General features: G+C 40.4%; 2 protein-coding genes across 2 annotated transcripts in view; one reads left to right on the top strand and one right to left on the bottom strand.

Moving 5' to 3' along the window:
* The window catches only part of GUSB (glucuronidase, beta), an 88,412-nt gene that overhangs the window by 33,243 nt on the left and 37,684 nt on the right, over nucleotides 1-17,485 (bottom strand). The window lies entirely within an intron of this gene.
* LOC105548721 (vitamin K epoxide reductase complex subunit 1-like protein 1) overlaps nucleotides 6,321-17,485 on the top strand; it is a gene marked incomplete at its 5' end in the record, with an annotated part of 15,694 nt that continues 4,529 nt past the window's right edge. The window contains 2 exons of the mRNA XM_011992897.1: nucleotides 6,321-6,346; nucleotides 7,351-7,463. Coding sequence (XP_011848287.1) covers nucleotides 6,321-6,346; nucleotides 7,351-7,463 — 139 coding nt within the window. The remainder of the gene's footprint in view (nucleotides 6,347-7,350; nucleotides 7,464-17,485) is intronic.

Genomic DNA, 17,485 nt, shown 5'->3' with positions numbered 1-17,485 from the left:
CCCTGGCTGGTCTTGAAGTCTTGAGCTCAAGTGATTCAAGAGTCTCGCTCTGTTGCCCAGGCTGGAGTGCAGTGGCACAATCTCAGCGCACTGCAACCTCCACCTCCCAGGTTCAAGCAATTCTCCTGCCTCAGCCTAACAAGAAGCTGGTATTACAGGTGCTCACCACCACAACTGGATAATTTTTGTATTTTTAGTAGAAACAGGGTTTTACCATGTTGGCCAGGCTGGTCTCAAACTCCTGACCTGAACTGACCCTCCAGCCTCGGCCTCCCAAAGTGCTGAGGTTACAGGCATCAGCTGCCACACCTGGCCAGTCATTCAACATTTTTCTGATATCTTTGTTTTAGCTGTTGTGTTTTACTGAATTAAAGTATCTGAATTTGGTAAACATTTGTAAATCAAAGAAAATTACTGAAGCATGTCTCAGTCATTTTTAGAGGTCATTTTGCCAAAATTGAGGATGCAGTGGGAGGAAAAAAGAAATAAAAACCACAGGAAATATTTGTGATGCATGCTTTTTCTCCGAAGAGGGTCTAGGGGCTTCAATATTTAAAGGGAAAAAGAGGCCAGGCTGGGTGACGCATGCCTGTAATTCCAGCACTTTGGGACGCCTAGGCAGGCAGATCACCTGACGTCAGGAGTTTGATATCAGCCTGGCCAACATGGTGAAACCCTGTCTCTACTAAAAATACAAAAATTAGCTGAGCGTGGTGGTGCGTGCCTGTAATCCCGGCTACTCGGGAGGCTGAGGCAGCAGAATTGCTTGAACCCAGGAGGCAGAGGTTGCAGTGAGCTCAGATTGCACCACTGCACTGCAGCCTGGGCAACAGAGCAAGACTCGGTCTTAAATAAATAAATAAATAAATAAATAAATGGAAAAAGAGTGAGTAGTAGGGGAATGCAAAATTAAAAAACAAGCGGGGAGGGAGAACAAATGGAAGCACCAAACGATTGTGTTCCTTTCAGTCGTTGATCAGCGTTTACAGCATCCACATTTTACATATGGAAAGAAAAGGGAGGAGAAATAGTCAATTATGCATTTATCTTGCGCTCAGTGAATCTGCATTTTTTCATAAGATAAATAAACATAGAGTACAGGAAGCAGCCAGATACGCTTGTCTCCGGTGCACAGAGGGATGACTTTTAGTTCTGTCCTTTGTCCTTTACCTGTGAAGACAAGTTTTTTGTTTATGTTGTCAGGGTGAAATTCAACAGAACTGTTTTGGCCAGGCATGGTGGCTCGTGCCTATACTACCAGCACTTTAGGAGGCCAAGGTAGGTGGATTGCATGAGGCCAGGAGTTGGAGACCAGCCTGGCCACCATGGTGAAACCCCATCTCTACTACAAATACAAAAATTAGCCAGGTGTGGTGGTGCACACCTGTAATCCTAGTTACTCAGGAGGCTGAGGCAGGAGAATCGCTTGAACCAGGAGGTAGAGGTTGCAATCAGCTGAGATGGTGCAATTGCATGCCAGCCTGGGCAATAGAGCAAGACTCTGTCTCAAAACAAAACAAAACAAAACCAGAACTGTTTTACATGAAATTCAAGAAATTAAACCAAACTGTTGGTTTTCCTTTCACATATTCAATGTCAGTAACTCATCTTTCTGGGTTTGAGATACTGAATGAGCAATGTCTGGCCTCATCCAAACCCTAGTAGATTTATCACCCTGCAGAGGTTTTATGTAACACACTTGTGCTGAAGTTTTCTGATGAACGATCATAGCTGCAAAACCTTTTATCATTTGAAGGAACAAGTGTAATACAACCCAAAAAATTTTGAATATCAAGACCCTACCCTCTTCCCTGAATAATGACTGTGAAAGGAAAATAAATCTCAGGACCACCAACTCACTAAGCCAAAGGCAAAAGTCAAGCTGGAAACTGGATCATTCAAACCTGCCTCTCCCATTTTGTCCCTAAATAGATAGCTACAAAGATTTTTTTTTTTTTTTTTTTTTGAAACGGAGTCTCGCTCTGTCACCCAGGCTGGAGTGCAGTGGCGCGATGTCGGCTCACTGCAAGCTCTGCCTCCTGGGTTCATGTCATTCTGCCTCAGCCTGCAGAGTAGCTGGGACTACAGGCGCCCGCCACCACGCCTGGCTCATTTTTTGTATTTTCAGTAAAGACGGGGTTTCACCATGTTAGCCAGGATGGTCTCGATCTCCTGATCTCATGATCCGTCTGCCTCGGCCTCCCAAAGTTCTGGGATTATAGGCGTGAGCCACCTTCCCGACCTACAAAGATTTTTTTTAAAAAGCTACGTACCTCCCTCACGATTCGCCCATGAGGAAATTCCTTGTGGACCTCAAGATTTTGACCTTAGAACAGTTCTGTTGAATTTCACCCTGAAAATGTAAATTGATAGCTTATCCTTGCAGGACAAAGGATAGACCCCAAGGTCATCCCTCTGCTCACAAGTGAGACAATTGCGTATCTGACTGCTTCCTCTGCCCCATGTTTACTTTCTCTTTTAAAAAACAAACAAACAAACAAACAAAAACCTTAAAAAAAATAGGCCAGGTGCGGTGGCTCACACCTGTAATCCCAGCACTTTGGGAGGCCAAGGCAGGCAGATCAAGAGGTCAGGAGATTGAGACTATCCTGGCTAACACGGCAAAACCCCGTCTCTACTAAAAATACAAAAAAATTAGTCAGACATGGTGTCAGGAGCCTGTAATCCCAGCTACTGGGGAGGCTGAGGCAGCAGAAGGGCATGAACCCGGGAGGCAGAGCCTATAGTGAGCCAAGATCACGCCACTGCACTCCAGCCTGAGCAACAGAGCGAGACTCTGTCTCAAAAACAAAACAAAACAAAACAAGACAAAAAATAGAGACAGAGTCTTGCTATGTTGCCCAGGCCAGTCCCAAACTCCTGACCTCAAGTGATCCGCCCGCCTTGGCCTCCCAATGTGCTGGGAGTACAGGCATGAGCCACCATGCCCGGTTGCTGTCCTGAGTTTCATGGAGACTTCATGACATAGGCATGATTTGGTTTTTAGTTTGTTTTTTGTTCTGTTTTGTTTTTGATACAGGAGCCTAGCTCTGTCACCAAGTCTGGCAAGCAGTGGTGCAATCATAGCTTGCTGCAGCCTTGATTTCCTGGACTCAAGTGATCCTCCCATCTCCACCTCCTGAGTAGCATTACCATTCCTGGCTAATTGTTTTATTTGTAGAGATGGATTCTCACTATGTTGCCCAGGCTGATCTTAAATTCCTAGCCTCAGGCAATCTTCCTGCCTTGGCCTCCTACAGCGCTGGGATTTCAGACATGAGCCACTGCGATGGCCACATAGACATGATTGATTAAATCATTGGTCACCGATGATCAACTCAACCTTCAGCTCCTCCCTATCCCTGGAAATCTGGGGGCAGAGGGCTGAAATTTCCAACCCTCTAATCACAAGGTTGACTCCCCTGGCAACCAGTCCTCATTTTGAGGCTATTCACAAGGCCCCAGAAATCAGTCGTCTCATTAGCATCTACAAAGACACTTACCACTTTGCAGATTTCAAGGGTTTCAGGAGCTGCGCACCCAGGAAACAGGGGCAGAGACCATGTATGTGCATTTGTGTATATATGTATATATGTTTGTGTATGTGTGTGTGTGTGTATTCTTTGTGTGTGTTCTTTCTTTTACACTGTAGTTTTCAGATCTTACAAATATATATCATTATTTCATGTTTATATAATAAAAGGAAAATAAAATCTCAGGACCTCAGACTCGCTATGCTACAGGGAAAAGTCAAGCAGGGAACTGGGTCAGGCAAACCTGTCACCCATTTTATTTGATAAAGAGATAACTACAGGCCAGGCACCGTGGCTCACGCCTGTAATCCCAGCACTTTGGGAGGCCGAGGCAGTCAGATCATGAGGTCAGGAGATCGAGACCATCCTGGCTAACACAGTAAAACCCTGTCTCTACGAAAAATACAACAACAACAACAAAAGTAACCAGGCATGGTGGTGGGCACCTATTGTCCCAGTTACTCAGGAGGCTGAGGCAGGAGAATGGCATGAACCCGGGAGGTGGAGCTTGCAGTGAGCCGAGATAGCGCCACTGCACTCCAGCCTGGGCGACAGAGAGAGACTCCTTCTCAGAAAGAAAAAAAAAAAAAAGATATCTACAAAGATAAAAGTCTGCATACCTCCCTCAGAATTTGCTCCAAGAAAATTCCTTGTATGCCTCAAGATATTGACCCTAAAAGAGTTCTGTTGAGGCTAGGTGCAGTGGCTTATGCCTATAATCCCAGCACTTTGGGAGACTGAGGCAGGTGGATCACCTGAGGTCAGGAATTCGAGACCAGCCTGACCAACATGCTGAAACCCTGTCTCTACTAAAAATACAAACACTAGCCAGGTATGGTGGTGGGTGCCTGTAATCCCAGGTACATGGGAGGCTGAGGCAGGAGAATTGCTTGAACTCGGGAGACAGATGTTGCAATGAACCAAGATCATGCCACTGCACTCCAGCCTGGGCGACAGAACAAGACTCCACCTCAGGAAAAAAAAAAGAGTTCTGTTGAATTTCACCCTGATAATGTCTATGGATAACTTATGTTCACAAGTGATGAACAAACAACAGAACTAATAGTCACGCTTCCACCCACCTGAGACAAATCCATGTCTGGCTGTCTCCTCTACTCTATGTTTATTTATCTTATGTAAAATGCAGATTCACTAAGTGCAAAATTAATGTGCAGGTGGTTCTTCTACCCTCTCCTTCCACATGTAAAATGTGGATTCAGTAAACACTGATCAAAAGATTCAAATGCAACTGCTTTCAAATGCAACTCTGTTAGATATATACCTTCTCTTTTCTCTTTCTTTGCTTTTTCCCCTACTGCCCGCTCTTTTCCCTTTATTTATAGAAGTCCCCAAACCCTCTTTGGAAAAAGCACAGATAGCAGATGTGTCCTGTACTTTTGCGTGTGTGTGTGTGTGTGTGTGTTTCCTGGACACGCCCTCAACATTGGCAAAATCAACTAAAATGAATCAGACGCATCTCAGTCCTTTTCTTTGGCTTGCGATATAAATGGAATCATAGAGGCCAGGCACGGTGGCTCATGCTTATAATCCCAGCACTTTGGGAGGCCGAGGCGGGTGGATTACCTGAGATCAGGAGTTCGAGACCAGCCTGGACAACATGGCAAAACCTTTTATCTACTAAAAATACAAGAAATTAGCCAGGCTTGGTGATCCCGCCTGTAATACCAGCTACTTGGGAGGCTGAGGCAGAAGAATCACTTGAACCCAGGAGGTGGAGGTTGCAGTGTGCCAAGATCGTGCCAGCACACTCCAGCCTAGGTGACAGAGTGCGACTCCACCTCTAACTAACTAAATAAATAAATGAAATCATAGAATGTGTGGTTATTTGCCTCTTAATGTTTTAAAATCAAACATTTACTCTATAATTCTGCTTTGTACCAAAATTCATCAGAAATAATCTTTTTAGCTCTGTGATTTTATTTTCTTTTCAAAATTAGCTGAACATTATAGCAAAACTGAGTTACAATTTTCTCCTGCTTTCCCTGAAGAAAAGCCCTGAGGGATTTTGTTTTATTTTGTTTTTAGGTTTTTTTTTTTTTTTTTTGAGACACAGTTTTGCTCTTGTTGCCCAGGCTGGAGTGCAGTGATGCGATCTCACTGCAATCTCCACCTCCCAGGTTCTAGCAATTCTGGTGACTCAGCCTCCTGAGTAGTTGGGATTACAGGCACGTGCCACCACACCTGGCTAATTTTTCTATTTTCAGTAGAGACAGGGTTTCACCACCTTGGCCAGTCCAATCTTGAATTTCTGACTTCATGATCCACCCGCCTTGGCCTCCCAAAGTACCAGAATTACAAGCATGAGCCACTGCGCCCGGCCATCTCTTTTCCATCAGTGGAAACATGTCTGTTGTACTGGAACAGGAATTTAAAGAAATTAAAGAATGTGTAAGCAGACACTCAGTTGTATGTAAGAAAACCCAATTCCCCCTGAGAAAGAAAGAGCTGAAGTCCTTTAAAAATTAGCTGCCTGTTTTTCTGTGGCTAGCGAGCCTTATCTCTCCTCCTTTCCCAGGCATTGTGAAGACCCTGATTCCCTAGCTGTGCAGCTGCAAGGTCACTAGACAGAGAAACTCAAGTCATAAAACATGTTTTTCCTTGAAAAGTAAGAAATGATGTAATGCATGTCTCAATTAATTAAATAACTGTCTTGTTTCTTGCTTCTGTAATATGCTTCCCCTGCACAGATCTCCCCCTACCCCATGAAATGCTTTTTTATTTGTTTTTTTATTTTTTTCGAGACAGAGTCTCACTCTGTGGCCCTGGCTGGAGTGCAGTGGTGCGATCTCAGCTCACTGCAACCTCCACCTCCTGGGTTCAAGCAATTCTCTGCCTCAGCCTCCTGAGTATCTGGGATTACAGGGCCCACCACCATGCCTGGCTAATTTTTGTATTTCTAGTAGAGACAGGGTTTCACCATCCTGGCCAGGCTTGTCTTGAACTCCTGACCTCAGGTAGTCCACCTGCCTTGGCCTCCCAAAGTGCTAGGATTACAGGCGTGAGCCACCGTGTCTGGCCTACAAAATGCTTAAAAGGTAACTTAACTCTATATTCAGGGCTCAGTCCTTTGGTTGTTAAGCTGACTGGGCCGGCGCACCTAAATAATAAATATTCTCCTCAGTCCCTTCGGTCTCTCTGATTCCTCATCAATACCACTACATTGCCTTATACATTTCCTTATACCTTTCCTTATAAAAATAACATACTCGGGCGGACACGGTGGCTCACACCTGTAATCCCAGCATTTTGGGAGGCCAAAGTGGGCAGATCACGAGGTCAGGAGATCAAGACCATCCAGGCTAACATGGTAAAACCCTTTCTCTACTAAAAAAAAAAAAAAACCAAAAAATTAGCCAGGCATGGTGGCAGGCACTTGCAGTCCCAGCTACTCAGGAGGCTAAGGCAGAGAGACTCTGTTAAGAGGGTCTCTCTGTTAAGAGGTCCACTGTTAAGAGACCCTGGCTTAAGCAGAGAGAAGTCTCCTTCTGCAAATACTAATGCCACTGGAAAATGAATACTTTCCCCTACCTTTTGGAAAAGAGAATACATAGAAATTGGCAACTGAGAGATTCAGATGGGTATACTGGCACTTTTAGATAGGTTCATTTTAGATGATTATTTTTAATCAGAAATCTAGTGACTGGCCTCCCTCTTTGGGGTAAATCACTCTCAACACAGGACATTTAAGACATTTGACAGCTTAGTTGATTTTAGAATTGGATAACGTTCTCAAATAATTTTACATTTTTTAAAATAGGGAAATTCCAATATAGGGTTACCGGTTTTCCTTATTTTACAGATGGGGTCGAGGATTTGGTCTTTTGGGTTCCATTTTTGGAAAGGATGGTGTATTAAACCAGCCAAACAGTGTCTTAGGACTTATATTTTATATACTACAGCTATTACTTGGTAAGTATTTATCAATACAAAAATAAGTTTGTTATATTCCATTTACCACTTTGTGTCTTTGCCTTGAAGTGTCTTGATGTTAAATAAAAGCATGTGTTATTTATAGAGCCACTAGCATGTACAACATCTTTGTATTGTGAAAACTTGATTCGCTAAGATTTTATTATATTAATGTTGAATTTATGTCACTTGCTGTTTAATCATGGAGAGCTGTATCTCATGATGTCCAGAAAAACCAGTCCCATTCCAGAAATTATCACTCCCATCTTCCCTGTAAATGTGTTTCCTAGTTTTATAGACTCTGTAGCCTTGTAAAGATATCATATATTAAGGGGATATTAATGAGAAACCATATTCATAATCCCATGATCTTTACATATCCACTATTTCTACAGTCTTCTGCTTTTAAACATAATTTTGGGGCTGGACGTGGTGGCTCATGCCTGTAATCCCAGCACTTTGGGAGGCCGAGGTGGGTGGATCACCTGAGGTTGGGAGTTTGAGGCCAGCCTGACCAACATAAAGAAAACCCCTCTGTACTAAAAATACTGAAAGGGTGGCTTGCCCCTCCACACCTGTGGGTATTTCTCATTAGGTGGGACGAGAGACTGAGAAAAGAAATAAGACACAGAGACAAAGTATAGAGAAAAAAAAGTGGGCCCAGGGGACTGGCATTCCGCATATGGAGGACCCGCACCAGCACCAGTCTCTGAGTTTTCTTAGTATTTATTGATTATTATTTTTAATATTTTAGTAAGAGGAATGTGGCAGGAGAGCAGGGTGATAGCGGGATGTCTGGATGTGTATGTAGGCAAGATTTATGTTTCTCTCCACCCAGACATCTCGGTGGAGTAAAGAATGACAAAGCAGCATTGCTGCCAACATGTCCCGCCTCCTGCCACGAAGGGGTTTTTCTCCTGTCTCAGAATTGAACAGATGTACAATCGAGTTTTATACCAAGACATTCCATTCCCTGGGGCAGGCAGGAGACAGAGGCCTTCCTCTCATTTCAACTGGAAGAGGCTTTCCTCTTTTACTAATCCTCCTCAGCACAGACCCTTCTGTCAGGCTAGGGGACGGTCAGGCCTTCTCATCCCACGAGGCCATATTTCAGACTATCACATGGGGAATAACCTTGGACAATACCTGGCTGTCCAGGGCAGAGGTCCCTGTGGCTCTCCACAGTGCATTGTGCCCCTGGTTTATCGAGAGTGGAGAATGGCGATGACTTTTACCAAGCATACTGCCTGTAAACATTTTGTTAACAAGGCACATCCTGCACAGCCCTAGATCCCTTAAACCTTGATTCCATAAAACACATGTTTCTGTGAGCTCAAGGTTGGGGCAAAGTTACAGATGAACAGCATCTCAGGCAAAGCAATTGTTCAGGGTACAGGTCAAAATGGAGTTTCTTATGTCTTCCTTTTCTACATAGACACAATAACAGTCTGATCTCTCTTTCTTTTCCCTATGTATCCTCCTTTTGTTTTTTACAGAATCGCCATCGTCATTATGGCCCGTTTTTGCTGGTTGTTGTCTTTTTGGAGTTGTTGGGTACACCTGTAGACTGAAACAGACAGAACAGGCATACAAGGATTAATAAAAAATTTACAATAGTGGAACTTTTGATAGTTTTAACCCAAGTGATGGGATTAAGGTCTGTGAGGCCATCAGCAGCTTTTACAATTGTCTCAGTTTTTGGTACCAAATGTAAATGGGCTTTTGATGCCTTAAAAAATTTGTTTTTTAATTTTGAAATATTTAAAGTAAGATTATTTTTTCTTTTCTGTAGATGGCATTTAACCGTGTCCCAGTGATGTTCAGACTCATCATAGGCTCGGGGTGTAATACAAAAATTTGACGTATTTCAGTCACAATGTAACTGAAAAAGATGTTTCAAGCTCATGAGCCTATCTCTCATTTAAATGACAGCTTGTCTTAGATGATTAATTTGGTTTGCCAATTTTTGATCTATTTGGGTCTGAGAATTCCACTATCTTGAGGAATTCTTTTGTCAGTTATTTACGTATTTAGCAGTTTGAACAGAGGAGTGTAAAGCAATTCCAGCAACCGCAGCAGTAGCTGTGACTGCAATAAGACCCATAATCCCTGTCATTAAAGTAAAAATGAATCTTTTGGATCTTGTTAGAACTTTTTTTAATACTTTTGTTAAAATATGGACGGATGGGGAAGCCTCTCATGGTCAGTCTATGGACACAGGGATCCACACGCCCTTTCTTGCCCTCACTAGTAGAATACAATGCTGCCAATTAAAAGTTGAATCAATGCAAGTAAATAATCTAAAATTTTCACAGGTTATAGCTTGGGAATCTAGTTTAATAACTATGTTTTTTACAACTAGTATATAAGGGGGTTTTACACAACTTTGTAAAGGAATTGTTAGATTGGAATTTAGGTTGATAGTATAATATGGCTTGTAATTTTTTGTTTTTATAGCTTGATTTCCAGACCAAATTTTAATGTGGTGCGAAGCCACAGTAAGTTTTTATAATTTTGGATGTTTAGGACTAGTAACAGGACTAACTAACTTTGGTTGAGGTGATGAAATTCTCTTTTTACCACACTTTTATGGATAGGGTGGTTTTGACCTTTTATAAACCTGGTCTTCCCTTTTAGTTAAATCACTCTTATAGGTCGGATTAATGGGCCAGATGGATGGGGCCTGTGAACATGAGTCTGGCCCTTACAATTATAATATAATTGTCCTCAAGGGGCCCAGTTTATGATAGTTTTGAATTTGTTGTTTTGTAATACCACCGCAGTATCAGTCACACAGTTTTTCGAAACCAAGACTTTTGGGCCTTTTGATTTTTGGGGAATTTCTTTGGGGCAAGTCTACCCTTTAGGCCTAAATTTTAATGATCTTTGATAAGAAGAGTCCTGTGAATTATTTATCTGTGGCTCAAGTGACATTTCACTTATCATGTGATAAGTAAATCTCCTGGTGCCACTGACAGTATGTATTTCTACCCACCAATTTTGGGTTGTAGGCATTAAGCATCCATTAAGCATTTCTAGGCAAGTAGCGGGATAATAATACCCAGTGGAAATATTTATTTATTTTTTTTAGGTTGGGCAGGGCAACGATCATCTGTGGGGCCTGGTACCCATGCACTATTATTAACATATATTTTAATAGGATTATTTATCCATGTGACTGCCCGAATTAAGGGCAGGAAAGACACATAGGCCCAGTAAGTATAATTAACTGCAGCTGTTTCTGCAGACATGGGGAGACTTACCACCATTGATACAATTATCAAAGCTGTAAGCAGTATATTTTCTGGAGTTTGTGTTACCCTTGTTTTTTTTAGGCTTTTTTTTTTAGCTAATTGTGTCAGCTTCTTTAGTTGACCCCAGGTCGGCGGTTCCACTTTTTTGGTGGATGGTAGCTTTATCTATTTTTTTGATATTGCAATTTTGTTTACTTGGCAAGTTGATGATGCTTGATTGTGGGTTTTTCGTTTTTGCAGAGGGTTTTTTTTTTTTTTTTGCAGCTTTGATGGGCTTATTGTAGATAAATGTCTAGTGGGTATTTCATAGAGGAAGCTGATTTTTTTCCAGCGAAACACAAGTAAAGCCTCTTCCCCATGTTATTAACTTTTTCATTTTTTATGTCTTATTTTTGTTGTTTTTTCACCAAATCAGTTTTGTTTTGTTTTGTTTTGTTTTTCAGTAAAATGTTGTTTTGCAGAAGTAGTGGTCTGATTTTTGTCAATGTTTAAAAAATTTAAAGTATAGAGTGCTAGATTAAGTTTTATTTGGGGAGTGTTATATTCCTATTTTTTTGTTTGTTTGTTTAACTAATTGAGCTTTGAGTGTTCTATTAGTTCTTTTAATTATAGCCTGTCCTTGGGAATTATAAGGGATTCCTGTTGTATGTGTAATTTTTCACTGATTTAGGAATTTTTGAAATGTTTTACTACAGTATGCTGGCCCATTATCTGTTTTAAATTTTTTTTGGAACTTCTATGATAGTAAAACAAGATAATAAATGTTTTTTAACATAGGAAGTACTTTGTTTTTTTGTCTAGCAGGTTGTTCATACAAAATGTGAATAAGTATCAACTGTCACATGGACAAATGACAGTGTTTCAAATGAAGGTACATGTGTGACATCCATTTGCCATAACGTATTAGGACATAGACCTCTGGGATTAACTCCTGCCTCTTGAGTGGGCAGGTGTAGGACTTGACACTGAGTGCAATATTGTACAATATTTTTTGCCTGTTTCTATGTGGTATCAAATATATTTTTTAGTCCTGTTGTATTTACATGAGTTAAGCATGAAGTTCTTGTGCTTTTATGAAGGCAGATGATACTAGCATGTCAGCTTGTTTATTTTAGTTAAAGGCCCTGGTAAATTAGTATGTGCTCGAATATCAATAATATAAAATGGGAAATTTCTTTTTTTACAGTTTGTTGTAACAAATTAGACAGCTGGTTTAACTGATCATCCATACTATATTTGATTAGGGCTGTCTCAATATCCTTTGTAGCCTGTACTACATATCAGAATCTGATACAGTGTTAATAGGCTGATTAAAATCTTGTAACACTGAAATGACAGCAACCAACTCTGCTCTTTCAGTTGAGTGACATTAAATTTCAATGACTCGTTCTTTTGGCTTGGTGTAAGCCACTTTTCCATTGCTAGAACCGTCAGTAAACACCATCAGAGCACTTTTTAAACGTTTATATCTGGTAATTTTATGTAAAACCCAAGTAGTCAATTTTAAAAACTGGAAGATTTTTGTTTTTGGGTAATGATTATCAATAATTTCCACAAAATGAGTAAGATCAATCTGTCAAGTACCAGAATTGATAAAGGCTTGTTTAACCTGTTCCTTGTTTAAAGGAACAATGATTTTATCTGGTCACTTCCATACAATTTTACTATCTATAATCTTGCCCGACCAATTAATGTAGCCATTTGATCTAAATACAATGTAAAAGTCTTAATTGTACTGTGAGGAAGGAATGACCACTCCACAAGATCTGTATTTTGAACAATAATGTCTGTTGGAGAATGTGTAGTAGCAAAAATCAAAAGTTGGAGTGGGGCTAAGTGATCTATTTTATTTACTTGTGCTGACATAATTTTTTTTTAACTAATTTAATTTTTTTAGTTGCCTCTGGAGTTAATGTTCTTTTACTATTTAATGTTGGATCCCCTTGCAAGATAGAGAACAAATTTGACATGGCATAAGTAGGGATGCCTGAGTTGGCCAAATCCAATTAATATCTCCTAGCAATTTTTGAAAGTCATTCAATGTTTTTAATGTGTTTTGTATTTTTATTTTTTATTTTTGTGTGGTTTAATTTTCCTTTCCTTTACCTGTATTTCCAAATAATGAAAGGGAGTAGGGGTCTGAATCTTATCAGATGCTATTGTCAGTCCTGTATTTGTAACCTCTGTCTGTAGAAATGTGTAACAGTCAATTAATTTGTCTTTTGTTTTTGTAGCACACAAAATATCATCAACATAATGAATGATATAACAGTCTGAAAACTTGTCTCTAACTGGTTGAAGAGCTTGAGCTAGAAAAGTCTGACAAATAGTCGGAATATTAAGCATTTCCTGAGGCAACACTTTTCACTGAATCCTGGTGGCTGGTTCTTTATTTTTTATGGCTGGTATAGTAAAAGCAAATTTTTCAAAATCCTATTTTGCCAGAGGAATGGTAAAAAAGCAAACCTTTAGATCAATTATAATTAAAGGCCAATCTTTGGGGATCATGGGCGAAGAGGGCAATCCAGGTTGCAGAGCCCCCATGGGTTGAATGATGGCATTAACGGCTCTTAAGTCGGTCAGCATGCGCCTTCTGCCGGATATTTTTTGAATTACAAACACTGGAGAATTCTAAGGAGAGAAAAATAGGTGAAACATTTCCTTTTTAAAATAGTTTTTGACTATTTTATGTAGTGCCCCCAACTTTTTCTTAGGGAGCGACCACTGCATGACCCAGACAGGATGCTACAGGGTGAGTCTGAATTGTTCCCTCACCGTAGTGAACCGTAGGTTGGGCAATAATGGGCACCACTAGCCGAGTCGCAGTGAGCCTAGTTTCAGGTTCCCTCCCTCAGCACTCACTCAGCTGAGGAGGAGGTGGCCATTGTGGTTTTAGTCCCAGTGGCCCTGATGATTTTGGACCTTTTCCCCCCGATTTTAATGTTTTAGGATAGATTACCTCCTGTAATTGATTGTAGTCAACACTTTGTGTTGACCGAGCCATTACAGACTCTGCTACATATTTACAATGTGAACTTTCCATTCCTGTCTGGGATTCTGTTCCTGCCTCTTCTCTACAATCTATTTATTACAGAGCTTTCAGGGGCATCAGAAACTGAAACATTATCTTCTTCTATTTGAAACAGTTTTAAAGTTGCTTTAATAATGGCCCAATCATTCCATACTGTAAGTAGGATGATTTTACCTTTCCTACTTGTTTGTTTTAATTTTTTGCCAATTTTTTTCCCAGCCTTTTAGATCTAAAGTACCCTGTTCTAGAAACCATGGGCAGAATTGTTCTATTGTTTGAAATAGCATAATTAAATTTTCTGTAGAAGCTCAAACTCCCCCTCTTCTTAAGATAATTTTAATGAAGCTGAGATAAGAGGCATATTTACTTTCAGTTTGTCCCATTGTTACCCTGGGCTCCTCCGAGTGCACAAGCTTACCGCAACGCTGACCGTGGACATATCTGGGAATCTCTGGTCGACTGTCCTCAATGCTTAGATTCTTAGCATACCTTCACCCTAAAGGCCCCACGTTGGGCGCCAGATGAAGGGGTGGCCTGCCCCTCCACACCTGTATTTCTTGTCAGGTGGGACGAGAGACTGAGAAAACAAATAAGACAGAGACAAAGTATAGAGAAAGAAGAGTGGGCCCAGGGGACCAGTGCTCAGCATACAGAGGACCCGCACCAGCATCAATCTCTGAGTTCCCTTAGTATTTATTGATTACTATTTTCACTATCTCAGCAAGAGGAATGTGGCAGGAGAGCGGGGTGATAGTGGGGAGAAGGTCAGCTGTGAGCAAAGGAATCTCCGTCACAAATAAGTTCAAGGGAATGTACTATGCCTGGATGTGCACCTAGGCCAGATTTATGCTTCTCTCCACCCAAACATCTCAGTGGAGTAAAGAATAACAAAGCAGCTGCCAACATGTCTCACCTCCCACCACAGGGCAGTTTTTCTCCTATCTCACAATTGAACAAATGTACAATCGAGTTTTATACCGAGACATTCTGTTCCCAGGAGCAGGCAGGAGACAGAGGCCTTCCTCTTATTTCAACTGGAAGAGGCTTTCCTCTTTTACTAATCCTCCTCAGCACAGACCCTTCACGGTTGTCGGGCTGGGTGACAGTCAGGTCTTTCCCATCCCACGAGGCCATATTTCAGACTATCACATAGGGAGAAACCTTGGACAATACCTGGCTGTCCAGGGCAGAGGTCCCTGTGGCTCTCCACAGTGCATTGTGCCCCTGGTTTATCAAGACTGGAGAATGGCGATGACTTTTACCAAGCATACTGCCTGTAAACATTTTGTTAACAAGGCACATCCTGCACAGCCCTAGATCCCTTAAACTTTGATTCCATACAACACATGTTTCTGTGAGCTCAAGGTTGGGGCAAAGTTACAGATTAACAGCATCTCAGGACAAAACAATTGTTCAAGGTACAGTTCAAAATGAAGTTTCTTATGTCTTCCTTTTCTACATAGACACAATAACAGTCTGATCTCTCTTTCTTTTCCCTATAAATACGAAATTAGCTGGGCATGGTGGTGCATGCCTGTAATCCCAGCTACTCAGGAGGCTGAGGCCGGAGAATCACTTGAACCTGGGAGACGGAGGTTGTAGTGAGCTGAGATCATGCCATTGCACTCCAGTCTGGGCAACAAGAGCAAAACTCCATCTCATAAAAATAAATAATAATAATAATTTGGGACCCGGTGTGGTGGCTCACACCTGTAATCCTAGCACTTTGGGAGGCCGAGAAAGGCAGATCACTTCAGTCCAGGAGTTCAAGACAAGCCTGGGCAACATGGCGAGACTCCGTCTCCACAGAATATACACAAATAGCTGGGTGTGACAACACACACCTGTAGTCCCAGTTACTTGAAAGGCTGAGGTGAAAGAATCCCTTGAGTCCAAGATATGGAGGTTGCAGGGAACCGAGATCACACCACTGCACTCTAGCCTGGGTGACAGAGCAAGACCTGTCTCAAAAACTAACAATAATTTAATGTGAACTCTGTTTCAACATAGTGTCGTTTATCCTAAGTGTTATTGTTAACATCTAGGTTTCACACCTTTTACTTCTAAATAATGCTGCAGTGATAAACTTTGTTTAAAGACCTCCTGCTCCTTCCTTCTTTGAATTATCTCCACAACATATATTTCCAGGCATAGGATCAAAAAACACAGATATTTTCAATTTTTATTGGTGTTACCAAGTTGCTTCTCCCTCAGTTCTTTGGTTTCCCTGAAGCTCCAGCCATCTTTATTTTTAAAACGTGTTTTGTAAAATTTATTTTTTATTGTAATGATAATCTTCTTTATTGTAATGATTATCATTATATTAATCATGTAATGATTATCATTACATTAATCATGTAATGACAATAATTAGAAAAATTGCTAATAGTTACATATTAGTACCTATTACCTTAAATTTTACTCTTTTTAATTTCCTTTTATTGCTCATTTACTTATTAGGATCCCGATAATAGTACATTTTTATATATGTTACAAACATTTTATGCATTCTTTATCCTATTTTGTTAGTGTTACGAATTTGTATTGTATTTTTATACTTTTAGAGTTAAATCCATCCATTGTTACCTTTGCATTTTATTTTTCTTCTTTTTTAAAGATCTTGTTGCATACCAATGCTTTTGTATTTTAATTGTTAATATTCCATTACCTGTCAGCTCTTTTGATTTGGTTCATTAAAAATACATGCAACTCTTCTATCTGAAATTGATTTGTTATGAGGTAAATTATAAATCTAAATCATTCTCAGTAGTTCTGTCAAGTTTGCCCAGTTCCATATCTAAGTATTTATCTTGCAGAAGTACAAAGATGTGTGCACATGGATATTCATAGCAGAACAGTGTGAAATAGCAAAAAAAAAAAAAAAAAAGGAGTTAGCTTAGAAGTAGATAATGGTTGAATAAATTAGAAAATACTATGAAATACTACGTAGCCATTAAAGGAAAAAGGAGATCTATATTTATATCCTAGAAAGATAAAGACATTATTTAGTGAAAAATGCAAATTTTGGTATAATAAATATAGGACAAACATGTTTGTATACATGCATGTAAATGCATAGAAAAGGGTCTGGTGGTTGGGAGGAGGGAGAAATTTCACTCTGTATTCTGCATATTTCCGTTTTGCTGGATTTCTAGAGAAGAATATGAAGTATAAGCCCAAATGCAAGGCATTTTCCCTTAAAGGCAAAGAACCTAAGAAAAGCCTTTAATTAGATTAACTTTTGAAGATAGAGGTGCTACAGCCAAATTTTTGTTTTACCATTAATTTAATGCCATGGTATATACATATTTTAAATCATATGTATCATATGTGTTTTTTCATTCGCATTTTTTGACTTGCATTTAGATGCTTCACATGCTTTTTAATGTTGGTGTCTTTGTGGGACGCACATTTGAACTAACCCAACAGTTTCCAGAGCATGACATCTGTACTCACTTCTAAGCTGTTTGAGATACATTTTTAATTTAATTTTTTCATAGGTAATCCATTCACATGGTTCAAAACTTTTAAAAAAGGACAGGATGCAGTGACTCATGCCTATAATTCCAGCATATTGGGAGGTCAACATGGGTGGATCACGAGGTGAGGAGTTCAAGACCAGCCTGGCCAACACAGTGAAACCCCATCTGTACTAAAAATACAAAAACCAGCCAAGCGTGGTGACGCACACCTGTAATCCCAGCTGCTTGGGAGGCTGAGGCAGGAGAATTGCTTGA

Source organism: Mandrillus leucophaeus, unplaced genomic scaffold (genome assembly GCF_000951045.1).
Source record: "Mandrillus leucophaeus isolate KB7577 unplaced genomic scaffold, Mleu.le_1.0 Scaffold42, whole genome shotgun sequence".
NCBI lineage: Eukaryota > Metazoa > Chordata > Mammalia > Primates > Cercopithecidae > Mandrillus > Mandrillus leucophaeus.
This window is presented reverse-complemented; position numbering and strand designations above follow the sequence as displayed.